Below are 27,427 nucleotides of genomic sequence, written 5' to 3'. Positions count from 1 at the left end.
CAGCTAAGACCATCACAATCCGTAAGGCCATCAGAAGAAGGTTGAGGGGGAAATAGTGAGATGTGTGATCAGTATGGGTGGAGGGTATGGGGACGAGTAGGACAGGAGAGAGAGCCAGCTCTAAGTCCGTCATTGGGAACATCAGAGGAAAAGGTTGGGGCCAGAGGTAGGAAGAGATATAAAAGCTATGAGGGGGGAGGGGGTGGTGGAGATGGGAGAGGATATACGCCAGTTCAGACCATCAGTAGGTTACCATTAAAAGAAAGACTGTGTAGATGATGGGGGTGAAGCAAGAGATATAAGACATCTATGGCCAGGAAGAGGGGAAGAGAAGAGTGATACATGCCAGCCAAAACCATCATTGGGACCATCAGAAGAAGGTCGCTAGATACATGGGATTTATGTCTGTAGGAGGAGGTGCAGAGAGTTATAAGAGGGTGGGGGGTACGCAAGATATGTGGGAGGCTATGGGGGGAGGAACCTTGGAGGTACACTGCAAAAATGAAAATCTTAGCCAGCTTATTTTCTAGTTTCAAGTAAGACTTAATTTCAAGTAAAAATAATAACTAGTACATTTGAACAATAATTTAGAACTACAATTTAACTTGACTTATTTTAAGGCATTTGTTGGTGGGGCAAGTTTTTTGTTTTACTTGGTAATATTCTTTTACTTGCTATAAGCAAAAGACAATCAAAAGACAATTTTCTAGTATGGCAACATATTAGACAATAACGATTTTTGAATCCTTGAATCTTTAAAAGCAACGTTTGCTTGAAACAAGTAAAAAAAAAATCTGATCAAGTAAGAATAACTGGCCCCACGCACAAATGTCTTAATAAGTAAAATTCAGATTGACTAGATGTTTTTACTTGAAACTAGAAAAATAAGCTTGCTAAGATTTCTTTTTTTTTGCAGTGTAGTTACTTGGAAGAAAGAGATAAGAGTTATGGGGGAGCTTATGGGAAGGGTAAAGAGAAAGGCTACAAGCCAGCTCAGACCATCAGTGTGGATCCATCAGAAAGAGAAAGGAAATGTATTGCAAAGGGGTGCATGTGGTGGGGCTGGCAAGAGATGCAAGTGTTGGAGACCATCCGTGAGACCAGCAGAAGAAGAAAGATGATGTCGAGGGAGGAAGAGGTGGGTTTAAGTGTGAGAGGACCGCACATGAGCAGTAGGGAGGGGGAGAGGGCGCTAGAAAGGGTACACGCCAGCTCTCTGACCACCAGCGGGTTAGGGGAGAGGTAAGCAGCAACAGACATAAAAGAGTAATTGGAATGGATTTCAAGGGGGAAGAGAAGGAAAAAGACTGCATATGAGTACAAAAAAAAACATGACAAAAAAAAGATGAATGACAGAGATGGAAGGCTGGAGAGAAAGGCGAGAGTAAAGAAAAGAGGAGCGAGAACAACATAGGATTCATATAAACAGAGTCTGACATGGCTGAGGAGTCCAGGCTCTCATCTGTTAAGTAGAGCAGAGCCTCTGGGAATGACAGAAATCTGACTAACTCTGAAAAACACAAACGCATTACAACAGCATTCTGATTGAGTGATTTGAATTCTTTTATCGGGGAGAAAAAAAACCCAGATGTGAAACAACCAGTCTCTGTATCTGCCATGTTAGACAGAGGTCTTCACAACACTGCAAGAGGCTGATGTATGAACCCAGGGCACACACGTTGCATGTCAAAAATCAGTGAGTCGGGAGTCACTCAACCTGAGGCATTTGGACTTTCACTAGATGCAGAATTGCAACACACACCTACCACTGGTACACCTCAATATACTACACAAAACACAACCCTTTACACTCCCCTTTCATTTAGCAAACATATGGTGACATGCTAACTAGGGCCCAATCATGCAGCGCATACTACACTGAATTTCACATTCGAGACAGGCCAACCTGTCTATAAGGTCTTCCAGCCAGTCAATACAAATCTAGAACACAGACACAAACATTGAGTCATTTGTATATGTATAACATTCATTATGTCTAACTGTTTAAATCACACTTGCACATTTTCTTCTACTTCAGACATGTAAAAGTTTTATCTTTTACCTGACATGTTTTGACGGTATAACTTCCGTCTTCATCAGAGGGTCACTGGGATGTTGATGTGTGACGTGCTTTAAAATCAGATGTATTCCCTTCCGTAACTTGCGTTTAATATATGTACCGGTATGTATTAAACGCAAGTTACGGAGGAAAATGCACAAATCAACATCCCAGTGACCCTCTGATGAAGACGGAAGTTATACCGTCGAAACATGTCAGGTAAAACTTTTACATGTCTGAAGTAAAAGAAAATTTGCAGGTGTGTCATTTGGATTCTTTTATCAGGAGAAAAATATTTCAGGGGTGAAAGAACCAGTTTGGTTATCTGTTATGTTAGCCAGAGGTCTTGGAAACCGTGTTGAAGATAAAAAAGGCTGATATATGTATCCAAGGCACACACACACACACACACACAGACACACACAGACACACACACGTCATGTCAAAAACCAGTGAGTCACTCAACCTCAGACATTTGGACTTTCACTAGATGCAGAAAAGCAACATTTACCTTCTACCAGTACACTTCAATAAATTACACAAAACACAACCCTTTCAGTCATACACTCATGACCTGATACATTGATTTCTTTTTGCAAACATGGTGACATGCTAACCTGGTCCCAACCCTACTGCACAATACACTGAGGGCCCCTTTCAATGACTAACCTCCTGTCCTCTCCTTCTGCTTGTGGCCTCGTGATGCGAGGCAAGACATTGATAAGTTTTATTCAACGTCTCGCAAAAGCACAATTCAATTTCACATTTGCATTCAGGATATTGAATGGGGAAAAAGTCCCCCAAAAGTTGCTATGCTTAGGCTGACAGCGGGGATTGTTTTGTCAACAGAGGCAGGGCATGAGCAAAGCATGAGGCCACGAGCAAAAGGAGAAGAGTAGAGGAGAGACAGTGAAACGGATCCTGAATTTCACCTGTCTATACTCAGATCTTCCTGATCCACACAAAGGATTGTCACACTGTATAAGTGCAGATGTGACAGTCAGGACTATTACAAGACAACACCTGCAGTTCCAAGCAAGGAGCCAAGCCTTTCACTTTGCAGTAAGATTCAGCAATATCACCAGTGCATCAATACAACAAACGTCCTCTCAGCATCTTGCCATACGGTGGGCAAATTAATTATTCTTTTTTGCATCTTCTTTGCTCTGCTATAGTCAACTATAGGGCAGAGGAAAAAACGCATCATTGTGTGGACCTGTGGATACATTGTGATGTTCTTCACTAAAGGAAAGGGTGAAATACAACAAGAAAAAATAGTAAAAGACTAAGGTTGCCTACTTAAAATTCAAAAACCTCTCAGGAAAATGCAACAACCCTAGCCAAACAACAATGCAGTGTGGTTCTGCAGTTGTTTTAGGATGAAACAGCTACCACAGGAAACACCAACAGCTACCAGCTACCCACCCACAGCTTAGGGTGGAGAGAGAGAGAGAGAGAGAGAGAGAGAGAGAGAGAGAGATAGAGAAGGAGAGCGAGAGAGAGAGAAAGAGAGAGAGAGAGAGACAGAGAGAAAGACAGACAGCGAAAGAGAGTGAGAGAGAAAGAGAGAGAGAGAGAGAGAGAGAGAGAGAGAGAGAGAGAGAGCATGAGAAAAAAAAGAGAAAGATGGAGTTGAAGAGGCAGGAAGAGAGAGTGTGAGAAAAAAACAAGCCAAGCAAAAACAGCCCACAATACCTAACTCGATATGAGTCAGCTTTCCAGCATAGCAGTTAATGTTGAATTTAAACACGCTGAGAAGGTGAGGTCAAAAAAGGAAGCTGAACAGCACTATACTTAAAAGGGTATGCCACTATTTTGGGGCTTAATACAGTTAAAATCGTTGGCCAGGGTTTATAAAGGTGGTAAAGTGTGTTATTTTTCATGTAAGCATGTTAGCATGTCGCTAAGCTAGTGAAAGTCAATGTATCCGTGTAGCATGCTGACCATATCACCAGGGCATCCTCGTGTGACAGCATTTTTTTTCCCCTCTGTAAACTAATGGTGCATTCCAGACCCAATATAAAGTACAGGGAGATGGAATGTCTCCTTCCTCCTACTAAGGAAAATGCACTGGAACGCTAGTCGAAGTAGGACCTCCAACTAGCAAACTGGGGGGACCTCGCCCTATTCCCACCTCAACAAATCAGAGGATAATGGCGGCACCTATGTTATTTACAGCGTTGCTAAATAATCAAAACAATAAGACATTTTTATGTCCCCGGTTCAAATTGAGATGAATGAGTAATCTGTATGGGAGTCATCTCATTGGCTGACGACGGATTTAGTAAAATCACTCCTGAAAGGTGGCTCCCCCTGCTCAGGTCAAAGCGCACTCTACGAGCGTGGTCTCTACTTTGTGAGCCCTCTAAAGAGGTGCCACATTTGAGGAGGTATGTAGGGCTGCTGGCTGGGCCAGCCCCTGTGCCTTTGTCCGGGAATGATTATATGCTCCCATAGAGATGACAAACGATTCTTACGAATAAGAACAATAGGACATTTATATGTCCCCGGCTCTTAGAGTGAGATGAGTGAGTCATCTCTCTACTACACCCTGCTCGCCACAGCCGAAAAGAGTGTGACTCTAAGAATGATGTTCGCGCCCTTGGCTCCACGTATATAGGCAGTGGGCGGGCACTGCCCCCGGCGCAAAATTTCCACCTTTCAGGAGTGATTTTACTAAATTCTTCATCAGGTCGTCAGTCAATAAGATGACTCCCATAGAGATGACGAACAATTCTTACGAATAAGAACTTTATTTCTCTCCTGTGTGATGGTATTAGACACTGCTATTTTAAGTGTACGTCTTAAAGTCATGTTATGGTGTGAAATGGGGTCAACATGAATGTAACACACGGAAGAAATAATCCTTATTTGGGCTCTTTTGGCTTGTATTAAAACACTTCCCCAAAGCAAGTTAAATCGTGGTGGTTGTTATGGATGTAGAACTCCCACTTCAACTGCCTGTAAGGCTTTGAGGTGGGAGCTGGAATAATTCACTTGGAGAAGTCCCATGTACCCACTTCATCTCACCGGACTGGAAATGAAAGCGACATAAGGATGGAAGACATTCCAGAGAGAGAGAGAGAGAGAGAGAGAGAGAGAGAGAGAGAGAGAGAGAGAGAGAGAGAGAGAGAGAGAGAGAAACAGACCAACACACTTTGGTCCAGTGTGTCTGCTCAAACAGTCTAACAGTGAGTGACATTTCCCCTGCGAGGCTGGCAGGCTGGCGAGCGTGTTGTGGGTAGGCGGCTGTCATCCGCTTCCTGTGTGGAGCCCTGGTGCTCTGTGACTCGTGAGGGGAATATTAAATGCCATTGCTCAGGCTAAAGCTCGGCCCTCGCTGCTCAGCATGTTTTGCCCAGTGACCGCACTGCACAGGGCGGATTCTGTTATTAGCCAGCTGCCCGTCATCAAGATGCTGAGCTGAACTCTAAGCTGACAACTTGCTTGAAAAAATGGTGGGTGGAGGTAGCTGGGGCGTAATTTCAATGGGGGATAGGGGGGTTACTATCCCCCCAAATGATCAGATCAAGCCAATATAACCCCTCAGTAATATCAATGTCGTTTACAGTTTTTAATGATTCTGAGACCCCAGTGTTTAACCCCAACTGACATTGGGAAGCAGCATGGGCGTGAAGTCTTTTCTGAGACATGAGGTAAAGCAACACTGTGATGGTGCCCATAAGGGAGACAGTGGTGAAGATACAGGGATACAAGGTATTTATTGTCATGTGCACATGAATTTAAAAATTCATGAGATATGAAAAGCTGCACTGCTCGGAGAGTCCCAAAAAGTAAAAAGGAAAAAAAGTTTAGAAGTTTTTAAAAAGTATAAAGAGTTTAAAAAGTATCTGTGTTTAAAAAAAGAGAAAATCAAAAAAGACATGACAAGTGGAGGAATGGTTCATTGCCTATGGTGGTTTGGAGTTCAGCAGCCGGATGCTGTGATGCTGCATAAAAAAGACAGCAGACAATAGTCTGCCCTTAAGCGGGTACTTGTGTGGCATTACTCCCGCTGATTATTCATATCTAATTCGTTCATTGCCCACCCAGTTGTGAAGGTTATGGTCACAGGGTTTATATTGCGGAAACAGAGATGCTTTACTTCAGGGTCTGTACATGAAGTGTGAAGCAAATAAGCAATAAACCGGCCTCATCGCCTCCGAGAGGAAGGACTTCAACGGAGGCATGGTAGAATAATGAGCACCGCTGGGACCTTCAGGGGTGCTTCAAACCACGCCGGCCATTGACACTCTTTTCTAGAATATTCTCTCGTCTTGTATCTTATGCCTCTCTGGTACTAGCAGGTCCGCTGCATGCAGTATGAGAAAACGTGTTTATCTGGGTCACATAAAGACGATAAATAATGCTCTTACTTCCTTTCTCCTGAAACACACAAGGCAGTAGACAACAAAAGGACGCTCCAACACCCAGTCTTACCTTTCTGCTTCTTCAGCTGTGGAATGCTACTGAGCGTTGTCGCTTGGATGATCTCCACAACAATCTGGTACCTGGAGAGAACACAGAGCACAAACACAGCCATTACAAACAATTCATGCCTTTTTTATCCCCTTCCTGCACTGGGTGAAATAAGTTGCATTCATGTTTTAAACCTTATGTATTTAAAAAAGGTTTAACAACTTCAGTTTGGATAAATCATACAATTCAATCTAAATTCAATGTAAAGATCAAGTAATCATGTAACCCAACTCTGTGCTTTAGAGTTGTACAAGGTGTTCATCAGCCTATGGCAGGTTCCAGCTCACTGCAAGCTTAAACATCCTAAAATAGTGAAAACAGACCATCAGGAATGGACCATTTATATTCCAACCACTGTACCATGCAACCTCCAAGGTTTACAAGAGGACATCAGCCTGGTAACACCTAAAATGACTTTAAGCCAATGACTGCAAATCACCCGAACATGAGCTCGCCACTAAACACAAGTAACACCACAGAGCTGGCTGTCGACATGAGGAATTGAGTTACGATTTGTCCTTTCGCGCAAATGGCAGCGGCATTAATAAAGATCGAGTCGTGATGGGAGGACAGAAAAAAAAGAGATGGGTGATTAAGATCTGGGCGCGTGTTGAGTTTCATTAAGACTCGGGAGGGACTTGTCATGAACAGCGAGCCTCTCATTTCCCCACCAATAAATGAAACGCAGTATAATAAAAAGGTGCTAAATATTCATTACAAATTATCGCTCCCGTCTGGCATTGGGTAACGTGATAAAGCCCTCTTGAATTTAATGTGCATTATAAAAGTCAAACAAAGTTACTAAGGCACAGACAGAAATAAGGGGGACCAAGATAAACATTGCAATTTTTGCATTTGACAGTTTAAAGCACAGCTTTCTCTTCCAATACACACATTTAAAGTTCAGCTTTTTTCACTGTATGTGTTAGTGTAAGAGTTTGCCATGTGTCTCTGTGTGTGTCTTTGTATGCAATTCAGTGACTCAAAGCCAAACACTATTTCAGTCACACTACTGCTGGGGAGTGAGAAAGGCCTTTAACCTGACTGCTGTTGAGCAGACTGAATGTTTGTGGTTTGTGGTAAAAAAAAAAAAAAACACCTCAATTTGTAGAAGATTATGAAATACATCCATCACGGTATTATCATGACATCAATGGAAAGGTCTGCAGTTGATAATCAATCGGAAACCACAGACCACACACACTGTACTGAGCAAATTGACATGTGAGAATAACACCCATCTACTGGTTTGGCAGACAAACAACCGCCTCAGAAACCAACAGATGAGGAAGTGATACAATAATTCAACGGCTATGTACTATATTTAGATAAAATGTATATTAATTTTAAAAAATAATATTAGGAGAAAATGCCATATAGTCCAGAGTAAGAGATTGTTTTTGTTAAGACCACGGAATTTAAATGGTTCCACATCTGTTGTTACACTTTACTACTAAATAAAATAGATCACAGCATCATCCACAAGAAACACCTAATTTGCCTACAGTGTAGGCTATAAATGGCAAACAAAGTGCCATAGACCATACACATACATTATCTGGCCTTAATAAGCACCTTGCTACCTTGCTAAAAGATAGCATCAGCGGGGGGCTCTAATCTGGTTGGCTGTCAGGATGAAAGATCAGCAGCTTCTCTTTAGAATGGAGGGCTGCATCATTAAATGCACAGCCACTGTCAGGTGGAATACTCCTCAGCTACCATGAAAGCAGGTCAGAACGTCAGACCTGAAAGATTATATTTGATGGACAAGCTTACATGTGGAAACTATGGGTCAGCTGTGATTAAACCAGCACACACACACAGACACACAGACACACAGTAATGTGATTGCAGGCCCCGCATTCAGCGTCTGTGGGACATTAGAACATTTAGAGAGGCAGGAGGAGTGCACAAATAATAGACTTGCTTCTTCAACAGGACACAGTGCATTACTGGCAACAGGCGGCAGGCGGGCGGGAAGTCAATGGCGGTAAATTACTTGTGATCAATCTACAAATGGCACAACGGTCACTTTGTGAGCGGGTCTATTCAGAGAAACAAAAAACACTTGCAGTCAGTCTTCTGCCTTGCTGCACAGTACTGTACGACTAGGTTTTTGTTCTCAAGAGAGCACTGATGATTTAATCAATAATGAACAGAAACCGAATGTAAATGCACCAGGGGCCGTATAAGCTCATCTATATTTGATGCCAACAAATATTACCAAGCAAGCACATGAAAATCTGTTCCCCACGAGGCTGACAAAAGTCTTTCTGTGGAACACTGAACAGCTTCTACAATCGGATAGTAAAGACACGAAATACGGTCTTACCCAATCATAGCATCTCATAGTAGTGTTTTCCATTAGTTCCTGTTTGATGTGCAAATCTCAGAACACTGAAACGGCATTTTAAGTCATGCTCTAAACCAGTGTTTCCCAACCTTTTTTTTGTCTTGCCTAAGCCTTTTTGTCATGCCATGAGTAACCCATAACTTGCATTTATATACTTACGTATATCTCTTCCTCTATCCCAATGTGACTTTTTTCCCATATTTGTTGTCATTAGACTTTTTCACATACCACCTGTAGTGTGCTGACATAGTCCTAGTGGTGCAAATATCCTTGGCTGGGAACCACCGATCTCAACTGACTACAGAAACTTAGGTCTAGCTCTGCACTACTGCCTGCAGTATAAACATAACTTTACAAGTGGACAATTCCTACCAGGAGATACCATGCTGTTACAATGCATGATAAATAATTGATGACATATATCCAGGCTTGTTTTGAAAAGTATGCATCGTACTAAGTAGTTGAGGGTACTAACTGGCTTTCCCTAACAAGTTTGAGAGCAAAATTAGTCTTCTGTCATGTTTCATTTGCCATTTTATGGAAGAAAAAAATGTGTTTGCAAAATGCTACCTAAAACACGACAGAAGCCATGATTCACTACAAAAATTGTTACAGAATACTTGTGAATACCCCTAAACAATTGGTGAGTTGCATATTCTTGAGAACAAATGTTTAGGGTGCTTTTAAGAACGGATACGGACAGGCCCATAAACGGCCACTCGAAAACATTGCAGACAACGCATGACCAGAACCCTTGAAGAATTTCATCCTTACAAGAGTAGTTTGATATTCATTCTCCTTTCCCTGTCTGCTATGCCATTGGCTGATGCTTTACAAAAGTGTAAATGCTGAGAATGTGGCAGGGCTTTTTTCCTTTCCGTCACATTCTCACGGTCACACAGTGCCAGCAAATACTAATGCTGCGTGTAGACCAGATACAACCTACAGTACGCGACACAGGTAGTGAGGTCGCTGAAGAAGTATCACCACAAATTTGCTTTATTCGCTCTGGATGTGACATTGGCATGTTTCATTTAAGTTATATCATTCCTTCCTGCCCTCTGTGCCCCCAATACACCCTTATCTGAAATCTAAGGTAGTCAAAGCATTTATGCACCATGCACCTTTCTCTCCAGAATTACTATACTTTTCAAGAAAACCAAATACCTACGTATCAGCAAACGCATCATGCGTAGTCACTGTCATTCTCTCTGTTTAATGTAATTCCAAAGCAATTAATTTACACAATAGTCACAGTCACACACCAGCTCTGGAGGCTGCCGCACAATACCAATTTACCCAGGATTTACGTGAGAAAGTGCCTACACGCACGCACGCACAGAGAGTAATAATAGTCCTAAAAAAGATCTATCTGGAAGCGCAACATAGCAAAATTTTCAAGCAATTTATAGCTTTTACATTATTTCAATCTGCAAATGGGAATTGTAACTGCCAGCAAGATTTTCAGACATAGTAAAAACATGCTGCACTTGTCGAGAACGGAAAAGAAAGAAACTGTTGTTGTCAGAGTGCAGATCAGTTCATTTGGCTTTCCTTAACATGACATATGGGTGGTTGACGTTTAAGGGCGTAACGCCAAAAAAAAAAAAAAGTTTTTCCAATTCCTGAAAAAATTGATTGAAAAAATTGAAGAAAAAAAAGAGAAAAAATAAAGCACTTAGTGGTCCGTGGAATTTCGCCTAATTTCTGCCATTTTTGAGAAAATGTGTCCTGCGTCAACACATTGCATAGGCATGTCACACCGCAGGAAAATGAAGTCGCACCACAGGAAATTCACTGCATTGTGGCCATTTTAATCCTTTGTATACATGACTGACATCTGAGCTCATGCTAACTTGATAATGATATTGTGTTTAATCTTAATATGTCTTTTCATTTATAAAAAAACTTTTTTTTTTTAATGAAAAAAAAACCCTTTTTTTTAATGGAAAAAAAACCTTTTTTAAAAAAAAAAAACCCTTTTTAAAAAAAAAAAAAACCTTCTATAAGAGCAGTCACACCACAGGACACCATAAAATGAACCTAAGCATTGCGTGACAGAAACATTGCAATATGAAGACATATTAAGAGGTTAATAGTCACCTTAAGCTTCCACAGCACTCTCCAATAACTGAGGTTCTGAGTGCGTTTTAATATGCGACCTTGCCTCCTCCACTTGCCTCCTCCACTTGCTTCTCGTCATGATGACATCACTGACAACAGCATTATATTTCAATATCTTGCAAAAGCTCAATTGTAAAGTCTTTTTCTCATTTGCAATTGGGATGGTGAATGAAAAACAGTCCCTCAAAAGTTGTTGTGGCGAGGCTGACTGCTGGGAAACTTTATCGTTTTCTCCACGGAGGAGGGGCCAGGAGGCGGGACGAGGAGACAAGCACAAGTGGAGGAGGCAAGGTCACATATTGGGATGCACCCATTGACTGGTTAGGAGGCAGTCTTTAAGACCCTTGTAGTTGGCCTTGCAGCTGCCCGTTCACAAACATTGACATACATGTCACTCCACAGGACGCAATTTGTGTTACGAAATTGAACTTGTACCGTCTTGAGTTTTTTTCACATTCACACATCTTAATATAAAGTTAATATTTATGCAGTGTCAGGCCCGACACTGAAGAAGGTTAACCCCGAAACGTCTGACGGGCAATAAACCACAAAAACTTGGAGTGCTGTCCTGCTTTTTCTTTAATTCATATATTCTCGAGGAATGAGCACCCAGTTGTTTACTTTGTTTGAGTTGAGCGCGTTACAGCCCTCAGTTTAATATATATATTATATTCCAGGTTTCATTAATGTTACAGTCACACCGCAGGATATTTGACATATAAACCTTTACATAAATCTTAACAAAAATGTTTCTTCTCATCTAAGACTGATATGAAACATAATGTATCACATCTTCTTTCATTGACATTTGTGTTTTAAAGTAAAAATAACAGTTTTGTAGATTTTAAACCAATTTTACGAAAAAAAACAAGGCATCACGTCTCCCACCCATATGCTGAGGATTAATCAGTTAGCCTTCAGAGAGACCTACAATGGCCAACGTACAATGTATTTTCTTCACTGTCCTCATGTTTTAATGCAAAATGTTCAAGCCATTTCATGCTGCTATGTGTGTTTGTGGCCTGTGATAATCTGCAGCATGCATGATGCGATTACCAACACCTGGTATTTTCAAATCTAACCACCAGCATAAACAGGTTGATAACAGAGGCTGAGATCTAACCCACTACCACAGCTCAAGCTAATGCATTATTCAGACAGTTACAGTTTGAGCATTAAACCATTTCACTCGTTTTCCTTTGAAGTCAGTGGTTTCAATGTGTTATGTTTCCAGAGATATCATATCAGAAGGCCAAACACACACAAGCTACAGCAGACTAGAACATACAGCAGTCTCGACACAAAATGGCGTCAACAAGCCTCTCACCATTCTACCGCTGGCAAACAATTTTGAGGGGTAATTTCACCTATTTCAACATAATTAAATTTCCAAAAAGGAAAACATGACCACAGTGATTTCTGTTCACACTATCCTTTCTGAGTCTTTCTTATTTTCAATTCAGTGAGGTTTTCTTAACACTTAACTTTTCTTAACTTCTTAAGAAAAATAGAAACGCAGACTCCACACATTTTTCTTTAAAACGCAGATATTATTTTGTATTGGTTGTTAATAGTAATTCTGGGCTTGAGATTCCATTCAATTTCTTGAAAAATAGGCTGTTCTCGTATCAAAAGCATAATGGGTTCTGGCTGAGAGAGCCCATTAATAATTTCAAGTGGATTTATAAAGTCTAGAGTCTGTGAAAAGAACACAAAGATGTTGCTCTTTAAATATAAGCTTGAACATTCACATCCCTCTTTTTCATTCATTCATTCATTCATTCATTCATTCATTCATTCATTCATTCATTCATTCATTCATTCATTCATTCATTCATTTTTTACAATGGCATCTCCAAATGAACCAATAATTATCATTATCAATTCTTTTGAAAGAATGTCAGTGTTCTTCAAGCAAACCATCACCTACCCGTGAGAATCCCTGAGAGAGCACCACTACAACTGAAGTGGACAGGTATAGCGACATGGTGACTATTTAGCTTATATTTAGCTTATGCTGACCAAACAGTTTCAAAAGTACTTGAGTGTGGACCTCTTTACCCAAGCTTCTTCATATTCTTGTATCTTGGGAGAGCGTGGAGAAAAGTTTGCAGTGCAGTCTTCACTAGATATGACAGCATGGCCAACTGATCCACAGACAGAAATAGCAGTAGTGGTCCTCTTGGACATGTCATTCCTACTCAAGAGTCCCAAAGGCTCTTCCCTAAAGCTTTTGTTGACAATGCTTCTCACAAACACACATATACACAAGCCCTATAAAAGTCCTCCATAGAGATTTTAGCAGGGAAAAAAAGTCTGAAATCGCATTAGGAGCAATTTTATCAGAATTTGACTAGAGCAGATTTTCCTCCATGAGAACAAGCAAGGAAACATTTGCCTTAAAAGGAACAGTCCACCCTTTTTTGATTTTCACATATTTGCAGTATTTCCCGGCATTATTCATGAATGTGCATATAATTTTCTTCTATGTGTTTCCATTGCCTAGTTTAACAGTATAGCCAAATTAAGCGTAGCAATGCAAGTCTATGGAGCAAAACAAAACATCATCAAATGTACTTATAAAGTACTTCAAAATGAATGTAAAATTCACCAGAGTGCAAAACAGCTATTTAATCCTGCCCAGTGATCACTTGTGGCTTGATGCTAATGCCCCCATTCACTTCCAGTGATTATGCTAAGCTATGCTAATAATTCTGATCCAATAAATCTAAGTACTGAAAAAACTGAGAAGAAAATAATATGCACATTCATTTAAAAAAAAATATATATATATATTTTTTAGGTGTTTTTATGCCTTTATTTGATAGGACAATCTGAGATGGTGACAGGAAGCGAGTGGGACAGAGAGATGGGGTAGGATCGGGAAATGACCCCGACCGGACTCGAACCGGGGTCCCCGTTGCCATGCAAGCCCAATTGTGGGGGGCTTAGCGCGCTGCGCCACAGCACCCCCCAATATGCACATTCATGAATAATGCTTGGAAATACTGTAAATATGTGAAAATCAAAAAATGGTGGACTGTTCCTTTAATACCCCTTACTAATAAAAATATGAACATTCACCAGCTGCCATTGATCAATAAATCATCTAATTCACAAGCCACTTTACGCCATTACTTCAGTTGCATACAAAGCTAACCCATCACACTCATATTCAGAGTATACGGTAATAATTTAGCTGGTGCAGATTTTCAACCACAAGTACAGCAAGGGAAATGTTTGCCAGCTACTTAAAACTAGGCTATTTTCAGACATTTGTGGGCGATGGATATGGCAGAGGAATGACAAGATGGGATGATGACCAAAATCCACCTAACTGTTCAAACAGAGCAAATGAAATCAAGTATCCTTGATGTCCACAGAAATGGTTTCGTCGCGCCCATCTCACTCCCAAAAACACCCACTAACCGCAATTTTTCTCACTAGTAACACACCTTAACAGTTGGCCCCTTTAAATGAGTTTAGTTTAATTTGTTTATTTAACACAGGGACAGCATATATTGATAGCATTTAAGAAAAATGCAACGGTAGACCACATTTTCTTTGTTCTTCAAGATGGAGGCACACATCTAAATCCAGTCATAACATTTTAGTAACAATCAAATAGCTCAGTTCCAGACCTGAAACAGTTTGTACCAAGTTGATACTTGATACCGGTTTTGAGTTGGGAGGACTTGATCAAATAAAGTCATAATACAATATGTGATCGGCACACAGCACAGCAAGTGTTACATGAGAACATCTGACTGCTGAGCTGTAAATTCCCTGAGGCGCTTCCCTTATCTCTCTCGTGTTAATCTCTCCTGCGTGCCTTAAAGTAACAGATTTAAAACCCGCTCACTCACGGCTCCAAAGAAGCTGCTCCAAGGCTGAAGTAATAGCCTAGTACTGTCGAAAAACCAACACACACCACAATCCTCGACCCTTACCTCGACCCTCTTAGTCTTTTTCCTCCTCTGCTGTGACTCGACGCTGGAGTCACAGCATGAATGAGCACCAGGCAGGTAAGGGAGGATTGCGGTATTGCTGATAGTAGCCAGCAGTGGTGGGCTAAGCTCTTGGAGAAAGTCGGCCAATGGCTTTAAAAGAAAAAAAATATACACACAATGTGTGGCATTTTGAAATGTAATGCATGTGGAGATACTAAACTATATCAAAGGAGAATGAAGAAAGAACCCTATCTCTATTTCCTGGCTTTAGAATTAACATGGCCTTAAGCTGGGAACTGAGTGCGGTGATTTTGTAGACAGCTATTTGTGGCATATGCAAAAATCAACTGCACATTACATACCATGCAACATTCTTCTCTATTGATAAAAGCACCCACATTGGTCCAGGGACTATGACAAACAGGTCTTGGGTCTACATCAATGTAAGTTGCTTTGGATTTAAGTGTCTAAATGCTAAATGTAATGTTATAACACGAGTGTGAAGAAATAATCCTATCGATAACAAAGTATAAGAATTAGCCAGACGATAAACAGGGAACCTCAAGACTTGTTTTTCAGCCTTAAAATATTACAATTCGACTGAGAACATCACAAAGCTACAAACAGCTTTATATTTGATTAGTAGTAATTTGCAAACCAGACTGGTCAAGAAGACATTCAATCTTCATACAGTTTGTGATTTTAGAAAATAATGAGGCCTTTATCTAGCATAGTCCTTCACCTGTACAGTCAATAGCCTTCAATCGCGTGTCATCTCGGCTGCCCGAAGAACGTGTTGTAGTGGCCTTTGTTCCTGATCATGAACTGTCGGAAGAATGTGATATACAGCGGCCTTAGCATGCCTCGCCTCAGCCGTGAGAAAGATGAACTCATCATAGGTAATGAGATAATCAGGAAGTCTTTGCAACAGTTGCTCACCTCATCCGTCTAAGAACTCGATGCAGCAGCCTTGGGGCCTCCGCAACCGGTACCGGCAACACTGCGGAGCACTATCGGTTCCGACAATTTCGGTTACACGGGCGCAGATATGCTTATCACAGCAGAGCATGAATAATAAATGGCCGACTTCGACAAAATAAAGCTCTCCCCTTAACGGCAGCCGACATCTGTGGACATCCAGGGACATCGACGCAAGTGTGCAGGGTTGAATTGAAAACAGTCTAATCGAACAGTGCTTGGCACTTTTTCGGAAACGGGGTGCTGAAGCCCTTACTCTTCAGGCCCAGACGGTTGGCATGTCTTGACAGAACGGGGGTTACAGTATCTTTTCGTATGTTACATTACCTGACGCTTTTATCCAAAGCGACTTAATTCTTTTTTTTAAGTACAGGGTATTGGTTACAGTCCCTGGAGCAGTGTGGGTCTAGGAGCGTGTTCCATTCTCCACACTGTGCACTGCGTACTGAGATACAGAGCACTTTCCACCCTAAATTTCCACCCTAAATTTGAGGGTGAAGTGCAGGTCCAATTCACGTTCTGTCTGATACACTTCACGGAAATGACGGTTGTCGCGTGTCATCAGAGTTTACCAACCGCCAATACAAAATTCATCACGGAAGCCACTGTTCCTTATGTTGACAATTTTTTAAAGTTACCCCTTTCTCTTACATACATGGCTATTGTCTTTGGGATCAAAACTATGCTGTCATCACAGAGATTTGGCAGTTTGACCAATCTGACACTGAACTACGTAACAAACATGGCTGCCGTTGAGTGCGAAAAGTGTACATAACTCCACACTTCAAAAAACGGCCGGTTTGAGGGCGTTATCCAGGGTAGTTTACAGTACACTTCACCGCCGCGATTAGAAATGGAACCGCCCTGCGTACCCAAACACAGTGCGGGAAGGGCGGAAAGTACGAACATTGGAACAGGCTCTAGGTCTTGACCCTGCTCAAAGGCACCTCAGCTATGGAGTGAGATGGGGAGTGGAAGAGTGGGATTCAAACCTGCAACCTCACCATTAGTTACATGCATACACAGGGTCTGATTGAGCAATGAATCCATCACAGCCTGAAATGTTGGCTGTGTTACTACAGTCCCCATAATGCATTTCAAATCTGTTCCATTCAAAGTCAATTGGAGGCGTCAAACCGCAGTGCACATGTGAAAACGGGGTTAATGCCATGACCTTAACAGTCTGAACAATGAAATGCAGCTGAGCTGTTTGGGAAAAAAATGTGATGCAGCATGAAGCTTGAAGCTGCCCTGACCTGAGCTGTTTGAGAAAGTCGATGTCGGAGCTGGTGCTGATGAGCTTGATGAACTCCTCGTAGGAGGGGGCGTAGGTGTAGGCCTTCTTGTGATGCTCGTTGACCTGCTCGCGGTGCTCCAGCTGGGCCAGGAGCATGCGGTTGATGTAGTCCGGGTCACTCAGCACCTCCACCATCGGCTTTAGCACTACACAACAGACAACACAACAACAGGGATAATTAGTTTAATGAAATGTGATGATCATGTGGGTTCATATTTTCCAAAAACATCACTAGCAGATGCAAAGTGAACAGGAATATAAAGAACAACAAGTGCAAATGCTAAGTAGGGATAGTAGGGATTTTTTTGCTGAAGTACATCTGCACAGGGTTACGAAGAATAAACACACATACACATCATGCCATAGAGTCTGGCTCGGGACTAGGGCAGCTCAAGCATTAGTGTAGTAGATGGTCACAAAAGAGAGTTTTAACTTGCTACTTGAGATTGGAAATCAGTCCAAGATCAAGAAAGTGAAGTGAAGAGAGACTCAAGCTGATCAAGCAAGTCAAGCAGAGAGATTATTTTGTAGAATGGAAGACAGAGACTGAATGTTAGAAGTAGGGGCTTGGTGTGTGTGTGTGTGTGTGTGTGTGTGTGTGTGTGTGTGTGTGTGTGTGTGTGTGTGTGTGTGTGTGTGTGTGTGTGTGTGTGTGTGTGTGTGTGTGTGTGTGTGTGTGTGTGTGTGTGTGTGTGTGTGTGTGTGTGTAACTGCAGGGTGCTCAATATGCATTGATTTTTTTTCTCTTTTGCTCTGCCTTTTTTCTGAAAGCTGTGTTCTCATGGTGAGTGAGAATACGATTACCAGAGTAAGACTACGAGGAGTGAGAAAGATGGAACAGAGACAGAGAGCTACCAAAACTTTACTAGACGGGAGGGAGAGGTAGACTGCGGAGTGAAGCACAGCAGAGTGGTTTGGACCAAGGCATTCATTGCCTTTCACTCTGAACTACAGAAGTTGAGTAAAAGCTTTGAAGTTTTTGCAGAGATACAAAATAACACACCACCTAACTGTGAATTCAGAACAGACACTTCTAAGACACACAAACCTCTGTGGGCCAACCGGGGTGGAATTGTGAATGGATACTGCAGCAGAGTTCAACCATGGAATTTAGCTCAAGAACATTTTTTTTGCGATGCTATTATTTTCATTTAAGTACTGCTTAAAATCTCACTTAAAATAAGCTGATAACCTTAATTGATGGTGACATACAAAAACAGAAAGCACATTGTGGTGTACTTTCATACTCCCAAGTTACTCAGTACACACGCACATACGCACACACGCCCTGTGCCACCATAAGGAATTTCCTGCCATTAGCTCAGCCGAGTTGGGCTGGCGTCCATGCCTGCTAAGAATGCCTTACTGTCATGGCCATTTCAAGGCCAATCTCAGAGAATTGGTGCGACTGATCTAATTACGGCAGTGGTGAGCGGACGAGGCGCGCGAGAGCTGGTGGTACGGAGGGAAACAACACTGAAGACAGAGTTCCATTGTGGGGACAGGCAGGCACACACACTACAAGCATGCACACGCGCCCACTCACACACCACACACGTGCACACACACACACGCACACTCTGAAAGGCCTTCCTGGTGGAAGGTTATGAAAGCAGTGAACCAATGGCCACTCATGGTAGTGATATCACAGAGAAGGCCTTTGTGTGTGTGTGTGTGTGTGTGTGTGTGTGTGTGTGTGTGTGTGTGTGTGTGTGTGTGTGTGTGTGTGTGTGTGTGTGTGTGTGTGTGTGTGTGTGTGTGTGTGTGTGTGTGTGTGTGTGTGGAGGTATCAGATCTCTTTCCTGAATGAGCCATGGTAGGATTTAGTGTAAAAATCTGATATGGGGAGATTTGAGCTGGCACCAAAAATAAGTGTTCACAAATTCAATTTGCACCTAGACACATCATGACTGGCCGTCCGCCTCTCGCCAAGATTTGTTATCTTGGGCACGGCCGAGATTTGCCTCTTACACACAAGTGGCAGGCACAGACATACATTATCAGTATATTGCACCTCAACCGCAGACAGTATTTGTAACTGTTTAAGTGCATTCGAGGAGCAGCGTTGCTAAGTAACACAGCTGATGGGGGACAAAATTAGGTGGATCTTGGTTATTTTTTGCTTCTCGTTTTTGCTGGGCATCGCTACACAAACATACCCAACTACTGTCTCCATGTGTGTCTGTGTGTGAATGTATGTCTAAGTGTCTGTGTCTATGTGTATATCCTATCTGTTCCCAGTCAAAGTGCAACACGGTTTATTTTTAGACATCAATGTTGCAATATCACAATATTATATAAAAGGCCGCGTCTCCCTGGCAAACCCAATTATGTCTCTAAGACTGAGCTGTCACTCACATACACACCACAAGGCATACGCTACACAACGCCCACGCTTCTGCAGACCCAGCCAGCCAGCCAGCCATCGCTCTCCTCTCCCCTGCTCTGCTCTGCTCTGCTCTCCGTCGAGCCCGTTACCACAGAAACCAGACTGCACAAAAAGCATGCCAAGAGAGACAAACTTGGAAAAATAATTTGACGAAAGGAAATAAGTGAAGTAAGAAAGGGACCCAATTTGTATGGCAATTTTGCAGCATAGCATTTTTTTCCCAACCAAACAGATCCATACAACATTTGAGGCAAAACGTGCATGCATTATTAAGCTACGTATTTACACACGTACAAATGTACACACGTACACACATGCAGACATAGACGTGCACACACATGTACTCACACACATTTTGGCCCTATGTGAACGTGAACATGGTGACATTGTGGTAAATCTATTTCTGAGGGACCCATCTGTAGGTGTGATGCCACATCAGTGGAACAGGAAGCAACCTAAATGTGTTGTGTGCAGCCAGGTGCGACAACCACAGACGGTTCAGTCTACTTTACCAGCTGAGTTTCCAACCTCAATTAACAACGTTCTCGTCATTAATGATACTTTCCACTGAGGAGGTGTACCGGTAGTAATAAAAGCACTTAGTAGCACTGAGTATATTGTTACGTTTTACATTTTGCTCATCATTTGTACTCCATTGTATTTATTTATTATGCTTTAAAAACAAAAAAACACACTAAATACACTCTGTTTCTTCCATCAGTTTAAGTGGTCATGACCTCTGCTGGTGTTGCCAAAAGTAAAGCTCCATTTGGAGTAGTGTGGCATGTGGTGTGGGGTAGTCAAGCCCTCTGTCAATGCAGTAATTCAGCTGACGTGCTGTGCTGTGCTGTGCTGTGCTGTGCTGTGCTGTGCTGTGCTGTGCTGTGCTGTGCTGTGCTGTGCTGTGCTGTGCTGTGCTGTGCTGTGCTGTGCTGTGCTGTGCTGTGCTGTGCTGTGCTGTGCTGTGCTGTGCTGTGCTGTGCTGTGCTGTGCTGTGCTGTGCGTAGAATGCTGTGTCGCACTGAGGCTGCTTTGCTATGCTGGGCCGAGGGTTTGTGTTATTTCAACTTTGTTATGTCAACCAGTGATTGGAAGGTTGATGCTTCGAATCCCACACCGGTGCAGTAAGTATGCCAACATTGAAACTGAGAAAAAGGCCTTCAAAGTATCAGTATTAGGTTGCCTGTTGCAGTTAGTGCAAATTTGACACAGCAATATCCCTAAAATGGCACACATTTGGACCATAAGGCTTTGTCAAAAAATAAAGGAGGCATGATGAAGACCTACAGTAACCTCATTATAATTCAATTTTGACAGAATTTATCATTACTGGAGGCTCTATGAATTGGCCCAGCTGTGGAACAATGGACTTTGTATTGAGTTACTGGCGACAGAAGAGACTAAAGTCATTTGGGCTACAAGAGACAATTTGAGCGACTTCAGCGACAATTTGAATATTTTGCAAATGAGCTATGATGCGGTTCGGCAACAGCCGCCACAGCCAATTGGATTGTCGGAATGCTTGCATTCTGCTTTTAACAAGCATACTCTGGCGCTTCTTGCTCGTGTCACTCTTGCTGCACAATCCAGCGGTTTTCTGTCGCTTAGGAAGGTGGTGATTGGATGTCTGGCATTGCATTGCGGCATTGCATTGCATTACACTTACCTGATGCTTTTATCCAAAGCGAATTGAAGTTATTTTAAGTATAGGGTATTGGTTACAGTATTGGTTAACCCCACACAGTGTGGGCTTAGTGCCTTGCTCAATGGCACTTCAGCCATGCAATGAGGTAGGGAGTGGACGGCTGGACTGGGAACCTGCAACACTCTGATCTAAAACCCATCTCTTTAACCACGGCTACCTGCACCTGTATACTGTGCATCTGGAATCCTGTACACCGTTACATTGCATGCTAAGGCTAATGCTGTGGAATATTTGTCACCTGTACATAGCATGTTAAGGCTAATGTCATGTGATGTGCATCACCTTTGTTGGCGACAATCTCGATGAGCACGGCGCGGAGGCTGTGTGAGCGGGCGTCTCGTGTGGGCAGCAGGCACAGCAGCAGCAGGCGCGCCAGGCAGCGCAGGAAACGCTGCTCCTCCTCGGGGCTGCGCAGGCACGGGTGCAGACGGAACGCTCGCACCAGCTCCTCCTGTCTGTACAGAGAGAGAGAGAGAGAGAGAGAGAGAGTAAATGTTTTGAAAGCCTTGTGAAGAACATCATCTGCGGAATGATTCCACCTACGTTTGACTGTCACCAGTTTGCCTACAGACAGAACAGATCAACTGATGATGCCATCACCAGCGCACTGCACACCTCCCTAACACACCTGGAGAAAAAAGACACCTATGTAAGGATGCTGTTTGTGGACTACAGCTCAGCCTTCAACACCATTGTCCCCAGCATACTCAATGACAAACTCCAGAGTCTAGGAATTCACAGTGGCCTTTGCAGCTGGATACTAGACTTCCTCTCAGCACGGAAACAGGTGGTGAGAATGGGCTCCATCACATCATCCTCCTTGACCATCAGCACGGGAGCTCCGCAAGGTTGCGTTCTGAGCCCTCTACTCTACTCTCTATATACGCATGACTGTGTGGCTATACACAACAACACCATCATCAAGTTTGCAGATGATACCACTGTTATCGGTTTAATCACAAACAATGATGAAACAGCCTACAGGAAAGAAATAAACAACCTCATGGAGTGGTGTAGAGGAAACAACTTGTCTCTGAATGTGTCCAAGACAAAAGAATTAATAGTTGACTTCAGGAGGAAAGAACACCAGTTTGAAACCATTAACATCAACGATGAGACAGTGGAGAGGGTGAGAGACTTTAAATTCCTTGGCGTTACCATCTCAGAAGACCTCACCTGGGACAGTCACACACAGCGCATTGTAAAAAAAAAAAGCCAGCAACGTCTGTACCACCTCAGACGATTGAGAAAGTTTGGGATGAGACCCAAGATCCTGAGGTCGTTTTACAGAGGCACCATTGAGAGCATTCTGACGGGGACCATTATTGCATGGTATGGGAACTGCTCTCAAGCCAACAGGAGAGCTCTTCAGAGGGTTGTGCGTACAGCTCAGAACATGCGGCTGTGACTTACCCTCCATACTGGAGCTATTTGAGGGAAGGAGCATCAGGAAGGCAAAAAAAATCTTGGCTGATCCTAGTCACCCCAACCATGAACTGTTTACTATGTTACCATCTGGGAAACGGTACAGAAGCCTGAAATCTCATACTACCAGACTCCAAAGTAGTTTCTTCCACCAAGCAGTTAGATTACTGAATTCATGCTGAAGACAACAAGGCACTTTCTTTGCACTCCCCCCCCCCCTCTTTTTTTATTTTTATTTTTTAATCTTTATGAGGACACAAAAAACACAACATTTTTTACTCTTTATAGGCTTCAAACCTATAATAAGACGTAATAAACTAATCTTGAATCTTGAATTTTGAATCTTGAAGAGAGAGAGAGAGAGAGAGAGAGAGAGAGAGAGAGAGAGAGAGAGAGAGAGAGAGAGAGAGAGAGAGAGAGAGAGAGAGAGAAAGAGGCAGGAGGAGATGTAGAGAGAGGCAGGAAGAGATAGAGATAGAAAGGCAGAGACAAGACAACACTACTTAGATAGATCCACTCATCCTGTCTGACATAAAGAGATCAAAGGAGAGATTGATGACAATCACATCACAAATTATGTATCTGTTTACGGTTAAATGCATGTGCAAGTATGTGTATCTCTCCAATTGTCCTATATATTTATGTTCCCTTATGAGGGAGGAAAAGAGCGCCGAAAACTGACAGAAAGGAGGAGAGAAAACACGAATAAAAAGGAAGAGTAGGTGGTAGGAAGCCAGAGAGGCGATGGAGCATGACAAAAGGAGAGGAGACAAAGATGTGGTAAACAAGAAACGCACAGGAAGGGGGAGAGGACGAGGGCAAGATAACAAATTATATGATAAAAAAGGCCAAATGTAAAACTAGAAAGTGTTAGCACAGGACAGAGGACACTAAGATATGCACAAAGGATCTATATAATTAAGCATGCAGGAAGGCACGGTGGGGAGGACAGCAACAGGAGCAGCAAACAAGAAAGGCAAACACTGACAAAGAGCTAACGAGAGGGGATAAAGAAAGAAGAGGAGGAGGAGGAGGACATGGCAAAGGAGGAGATACAGTATGGCCTTAATGGAGGCCAAAACAGCATAATGGAGTAAAGGACAGATTGAGAGGGTGTGTATGTAGAGATGGGCGAGAGGACGGAGGCAGAAAGAGCAGCGAACAAAGGCAGCCATTCAGGAGAGCAGCACGCAGGAGCTAATAATTACTGTAGCTAGTGAGTTAGCGGATTCACAGAGAAGCGCTACAATGAGGACATAATGCACAGTGTACTACCTGCTTGTGTGTGTGTGTGTATTTATGTTTATTGCATGTTGCCGTGTGTGTGCAAGCTTGTGCATCTGTACAAATACTGTAAGTCTGAGCGTGTGTGTGTGTGTGTGTTTTCTATTTGTGTTTATTGCATGTTGCCGTGTATGAGCAAATTTGCGTATCTGTGTAAATAAGTCTGTGTGTGTGTGTGTGTGAGTGTGTGTGTGTGTGTGTGTGTGTGTGTGTGTGCGTGCGTTTTCATGTGTGTTCAGGTGATAAACGGTTCCGACTTGTAACAGCCATAATAAAATAAACCTTATCAAGTCACAGGGATGAGTCACAAAGTCAACAACACGGCTTGGCTGTCATTTACGGGCAAATGACCATCACATGCCATAAACATTCATGACTGGCCTTTAGCCATGCTGATGCTGGCTTTTCCCCTCAGTATTTTGCTGTAGCAGCAATGCTACTTGTCCTGAAACATGGTTAATATAAACACAACTATGCTAGGGTGCGTGAAAGAAAATGCTGAAAAGGAAAATAATGATGACTCTGGCAAGCTTCTGAACTAAAAACAAATCGGCGGTTCCATAAAGGGTCCCTCCTGGGAGATGCCACAATGCTTTGCTGGAAGTGACAAATTTACAATGGTATTGATTATAACATTGCTGAGCATGTTAAGATTTAGAGGCCTTATGTATATCCAGAGGCCAAATGTCTAAAATCAGAAGGATGTCAATCTACTCATATGTCTGAAGTTCCTACTACTATGTGCTTGTGCGCATTCGCTCAGAGCAAGCACATTTTGAAAACAAAGCTATAGTAGTAGTTCATACACTGCGTCTCCAGTTGAATAATACACACTCGCACTCGGGTTCTTTTCTTCTTTTTTATTTTTTTATTTACATAGCAGCAGAAGTATAGACAAACGTTTCGGCTGTTGCCTTCGTCAGTGTCTATATCAAACAGCCAAAAGCTGACACCAATTTTGTGCCATGGAAGCAATTTATTTTCTTTCCTCAAGATGTTATCCTGTTCCTAGATTAATTAATTCTCATGGTTATGACTCATTGTTTTCTCCAATTTAGCAGCATAATAAATATGGTAACCCTGGGCAACGCTACATCGTTAACCCATGCTAAGTAAACAGGCCATGTAATTTCCTGCCTGTGCAGCTTATATTGTTGTTCAGAGGGAAGCAGAGGTACCCTTAACAGCCCTGCGCCTCATCACACCTGCGAAGCAGCCTCCCCACAGAACCCCACAGAATGCTCACAAGATCAGGATACACAGAACACCTTCAACAGCATTTGCTTTACCATTTCATTACCGTTTATCCCTAACGTGAATTAGCCTTTCTAGTCGCATGTACTTTGTACAGACTCAATGCATTGTTATGTCAGCTGGTCCATTCATCGTGTTAGAAACTGCTCTGTGTTTTGAAGAGTCTGCACTGTTGATCTATTAGCCTTGTTCATACCTTTCAACTTGTATGATGAGCAAATCTGTATTCCAACTTGTACTATGAGCAGATCTGTTTTACACAGACGAGTTCAGACTCCGATGCCCAGTCTCCTGTGGTTTCATTGCCACCGCAGAGATAACTCCTGCGCCAGTTAAAGGTGCCATGTGTAGGATGGTGGCCAGATTAGGTATTGCAACTATGCAACTCATTGAAACTGTGCTGACTACTGCCAAATTTCATCTTTTCATTAATATACACTGTATTTAGTAGTATTTAGAACTCAGTGCTAGTACTTTATAGTGAAAGTGAAGTGAAAGCCCAACTGGGAAACTCCAACTCCCATTGTCATTGTGACACAGCACTCCACAGCACACAAGTGAACACTGCACACAACGAAATTGCATTTATGCCGCACACGCACAAGGCGTGCTGGGAGTCGAACTGGCAACCTTTGGGCTACAAGTCTGATGCCCTACCCACTTACCCATGACTGCCCTTATAGTACTATATATTAAGTTACTTTACTAGTGTGACCAAAGTACAGGATGTTTTAATTTTGCTACTAAAAATGTCTTTAGCTGGCAATTCTAAATGGCGGACATGGAGAAAATCCACTTTTTTTATGCATGAAAAGTGTGATTTCTCCAGTCATAATGAATACTTTCAATTTGATGGTGGTGGTAAGCATTTGTGAAAAGGGTAACATTTGTGAATGGGCAGCATGAATTCTGAAAATAAACTACTAAAAATATTACACAGTGCACCTTTAAGCTTCCTAGATTGCGGCCATCTTTGTTCTGTAACATTATCTTCCAATATTGACCCTGATGTACGTTATGTATGCATAATCCTTTGCACACATCTCCTAATCCTTTGGACACAGCGGGGCAGATCTCATCTCAACAATATCACTCTTGTTGAATATAATAATATATCAATATGACTTGCATGCATTTAAATGGAGGCCGTCATCATGCAGTTCCTCTAGCTGAAAGAGCTGAGTTACTGCTCCTTAAATCTTCCAAATATTTTTTGGGAGGAGGCTGAAAGGTGCAGCACCACTTCCTGAAATCAATTTAAAAGATTTCCTGTCTGACTCTCTCAAAGTCATTTGTTTAGAGAGAACTAGGGGGACATCAATCAACACACTACATTCACTGGCTTTTCACATTTGTCACACTTCACCGCACCACAGACCCGCTGCTCCAACGTCAATGCTTGACTAAGGGCATGTTGAGTTCATACAAACAAAAACATGTACTTTCATGCTTATGGTGTTGATGTATGTGTAAAATGTGTATGTGAAATCGTTTTTTAGTTGATTGTGAAGGGAAACATTGGCGTTTTGACTTGCTACAATAGGCTATTTCCTCCTTTATATTAATGGAGAATTTAGTATTTAGCTCACTGTTTGTCAGGCTAATGCATATTTCTCTGAGCTGTGAATGCTGGCTGGTACCATGCAAATTTCATAGTTAGTATTTAGGAGTCACTTTCTCCTTAGTGATTTGTTTCCCCCCCATAGACACGCATAACCATTATTTCTAAATAATTATTTTATTTATAATAACCCTTTAAGCAAGTGTGCATTCTTACCAATGCCCCTCAGTGGCCACAACTTTCTGTAAAGAACTAAGCATATTACTCAACATAACAATATTATATTATATTATATTATATTATATTATATTATATTATATTATATTATATTATATTATATTATATTATATTATATTTGGCTATATGGTTTGGTGGGCCCCAGAATTTTTTCACATTTCAAAGTGGGCCTTGATGTTCTGACGTCTGAGAATGGCTGGACTAGGAGGTCATACAAAAAACAGAGGTGTACAAAGTAGGAGGAGAGTCATGTAAAGTCACGATGTACAACAATAGTAAACGCATATTATAAGCTACACCAATTCTACACTAATACCGGTAAGTATTTTATG

General features: G+C 42.1%; 1 protein-coding gene across 1 annotated transcript in view; it reads right to left on the bottom strand.

Moving 5' to 3' along the window:
• Positions 1–27,427, bottom strand: part of snx25 (sorting nexin 25) — an 84,826-nt gene that overhangs the window by 38,411 nt on the left and 18,988 nt on the right. Inside the window, exons 4-6 of the mRNA XM_063190112.1 lie at positions 21,617–21,789; positions 17,200–17,386; positions 6,500–6,570 (exon numbers count right to left, since the gene is read on the bottom strand). Coding sequence (XP_063046182.1) covers positions 6,500–6,570; positions 17,200–17,386; positions 21,617–21,789 — 431 coding nt within the window. The remainder of the gene's footprint in view (positions 1–6,499; positions 6,571–17,199; positions 17,387–21,616; positions 21,790–27,427) is intronic.

The sequence above is a fragment of the Engraulis encrasicolus genome, chromosome 23 (assembly GCF_034702125.1).
Source record: "Engraulis encrasicolus isolate BLACKSEA-1 chromosome 23, IST_EnEncr_1.0, whole genome shotgun sequence".
NCBI classification, from domain to species: Eukaryota; Metazoa; Chordata; class Actinopteri; order Clupeiformes; family Engraulidae; genus Engraulis; species Engraulis encrasicolus.
This window is presented reverse-complemented; position numbering and strand designations above follow the sequence as displayed.